Source organism: Octopus bimaculoides, chromosome 24, assembly GCF_001194135.2.
Source record: "Octopus bimaculoides isolate UCB-OBI-ISO-001 chromosome 24, ASM119413v2, whole genome shotgun sequence".
In the NCBI taxonomy this organism is placed as follows: Eukaryota; Metazoa; Mollusca; class Cephalopoda; order Octopoda; family Octopodidae; genus Octopus; species Octopus bimaculoides.
This window is the reverse complement of record NC_069004.1, coordinates 14920069-14923212: the sequence shown is the minus strand read 5'-3', so window position 1 is coordinate 14923212 and position 3144 is coordinate 14920069. Positions and strand designations below refer to the sequence as shown.

General features: G+C 34.8%; 1 protein-coding gene across 4 annotated transcripts in view; it reads right to left on the bottom strand.

Moving 5' to 3' along the window:
* The window catches only part of LOC106870177 (oxygen-dependent coproporphyrinogen-III oxidase), a 360259-nt gene that overhangs the window by 48380 nt on the left and 308735 nt on the right, over positions 1-3144 (bottom strand). For all 4 annotated transcript variants that reach the window (XM_052976450.1, XM_052976448.1, XM_052976449.1 and 1 more), the window contains one exon: positions 441-491. In XM_052976450.1, the coding sequence (XP_052832410.1) occupies positions 441-491 (51 nt within the window). The remainder of the gene's footprint in view (positions 1-440; positions 492-3144) is intronic.

Below are 3144 nucleotides of genomic sequence, written 5' to 3'. Positions count from 1 at the left end.
TCTTTTTTTTTTTTTTGTGTAGTTTACTTTATATTTTCTCACACTGTTTTGGCCTTACCCAACAAATCTCTTTAACATAACATCACACAATGCTTCACCAAAACTGCTCTATTTTAACTAGATGAAGTATTTAAATGCACCAAATGATATTATCTTGTTTCTAGAAATAAATCTTTCAAAAATGATGGTGTTTATTTACTTTTGAGATGTCTGCAACTTCTGTCCACAAAATTTCACTTGAATGGCAATAGCCAACCAGCTATATGGCACTTTGTTTAGGTGTCACACAGTGGGATCAAACCAGCTTTGACTGTAACTTAGGTAAAAGAAACTTAGAGATTGGTTTGTTCTAGCTTGTTTGGTGCTACTAGGTTGCTACATTTATTGACTTTCTTTTAAATGTTTTATTTAGGAGGGAAAGTTGATGTCAAATAAAATACCTGAATTCTCATGATGAGGGTTTCCATCCTGTGTCTCATGGAATTAGGAGTCTGGAAAATAAACAAATGATACATATTAAAAATTATTATATGTGTATACATACACACCCACATTATATATATATACACACACACACACACTTCAAGACAAACATCAATATTCCATGCAATAATTGATAGCTTGGTTAACCCACAAATAAAGAATATTTATTCACTAATTCTCACTGTTTGATATTAACATATGTATATATAATATATATATATATATATATATATAGGGTGTTCATAAATTATCTTTACAACTTTCAGAATTGTATTTATTAAAGTTGAGATCCATCAATCAACTTCTCTGCAACCAATAGTGCCCACTTGGAAGTGTTCTGATGTTTCCAATAAAATTGTATTTGTTTGTCTACATTTTCCAATAAACTCTGCTGAGTTATCCATTATTTTAAATTTTTCCTGAATTTTTCAAATTGTAAAGGTAATTTATGGACACCTTGTATAATATATTACATCAATATTTTTTTATGTTAAGTTATAACAAAAACAATTTTACATCAAAATTGAAGTATTTACTAATCAATACTTTTTGTAGAGTATATATTTATTATTCATTAACAAGAATAATGTTGACAGTAATTTCGAAGCTTTAGCCTGCTAAGCCTTCACTGGACTGTCCAATGATGGCTCAGCAGGCCAAAGATTTGAAATCACTGTTAGCACTAGTCTTACACTTTTACTCGTTTCAGTCATTTGACTGCGGCCATGCTGGGGCACCACCTTTAGTCGAGCAAATTGACCCCAGGACTTATTCTTTGGAAGCCTAGTACTTATTCTATCGGTCTCTTTTGCCGAACCGCTAAGTTATGGGGATGTAAACACACCAGCATTGGTTGTCAAGCGATGTTGGGGGGACAAACACAGACACACAAACATATACACACATACATATATATATATATTTACATATATACGATGGGCTTCTTTCAGTTTCCATCTACCAAATCCACTCACAAGGCTTTGTTCGGCCCTTGCCCAAGGTGTCACGCAGTGGGACTGAACCCAGAACCATGTGGTTGGTAAGCAAGTTACTTACCCAACAGCCACTCCTGCGTCTTGTTAAAGAATAATATATACATAATACATAATTTACTTTTGCGTTAAGGTAAGATCAACAAAAAAAGTACTCCATCTGGTGAGAGATAAATATTGTTTAATATACACAGTACTTAGTTATGAACTACTAATAGTTTCATTCATTGAAGATCTAATCTAGGCAGGTTTTAAAACATGTCTAGATGATATCATCAATATATGAAACTATTAGTAGCTTATAACTATATACTGTGTACATTAAACAATAAATAATACATACATGCATACATACATACACACACACACACACATATTATGCATTGTGCATATTATGTATATAATATAGACTACATATAATACAATTCATATATAATGTTCTATACACCTTTCTTAAATCATCTTTCCACCAAACTAGAGGTCTTCCGAGTGGTCTCTTCCGTTCACGTGAGTACCACTCGGCAACTGCATGGGTCCATTGATTGTCTGTGAACCTTGCTACATGATGACCCATGTTTGAAACAATGTGGAGGAGAATGGCAAGATCATGAGGGGAATGGAGCAAATACTGCAGCCAGTAGAGCCGACTCGGCACCAGACAGATCAGCCAATCCAGGTGATCCAGGTAATATAATATATATAAGATATAATATATCACTGTATTACTGTACTGACCTGATTATCAGATGTTATACACAGCTAGTCTCATTGAATAGCATGCAAACAAAATGTATCTGGTCCAAAAATGTAGTGCAAAGCCAAATAGAGGTGAGAAGCAATGAAATTAAGGTGGTAAAGGAGTATGTCCATGTGGGGCATGTAGTGAATATGTGCTGAAATCTTGAAGAGAATAAGGGCAGGATGGAGGGCATTTATTTCAATAAAAGATGTGCTCGAAGCAAAGCTGAGCAAGACCCTGCATGCCAGTCTCCTCAACAGCGCTGCTCTACTTGCGCTTTTATACATAAATGAGACATGGGCTAAATGAAGAGGGAAGAACATTGATTAATTATGAATGCAAAGAGCCATGGGAAGATCCAAGACACTTGCCCAAAGTGTCACGCAGTGGGACTGAACCTGGAACCATGTGGTTGGTAAGCAAGCTACTTACCACACAGCCACTCCTGCGCCTATTTATTTATTTATTTATTTACTTACATTGTTGTTGTTTTGTTCTACACAAACCTTTTTAAGCCTTACTCAAAGACATCAAGTAACAGCAAATTGGATGTTTTACTATGGCTGTTATTTATGATTAGCAATGAGACATCGTTAAGAAAGGAGACCAGAATCTGAGAACTAAGATTCTGTTAAATTTGCAATATTTCAGTTTTGAAAGAGTTTTAAGAGAATCAGATATTTTCAGGTTGGCAAAGATTTTCTTATGATGTGGGCAGGTCTGATGCTTTTGGGTTTCCTGATATCTGGATGTAGTGTTTATGAGCACCATTTGGTATGGGACCCAAATCGTTATTGTCATTATTATTATTATTATTTCAGCAACATTAATGAAAAGAATATCACACATTTATAACAATACAGACCAGATTTTTTCCCCAGAGAGAGAGAGAGAGAGAGAGAGAGAGAGAGAGAGAGAGAGAGAGAGAGA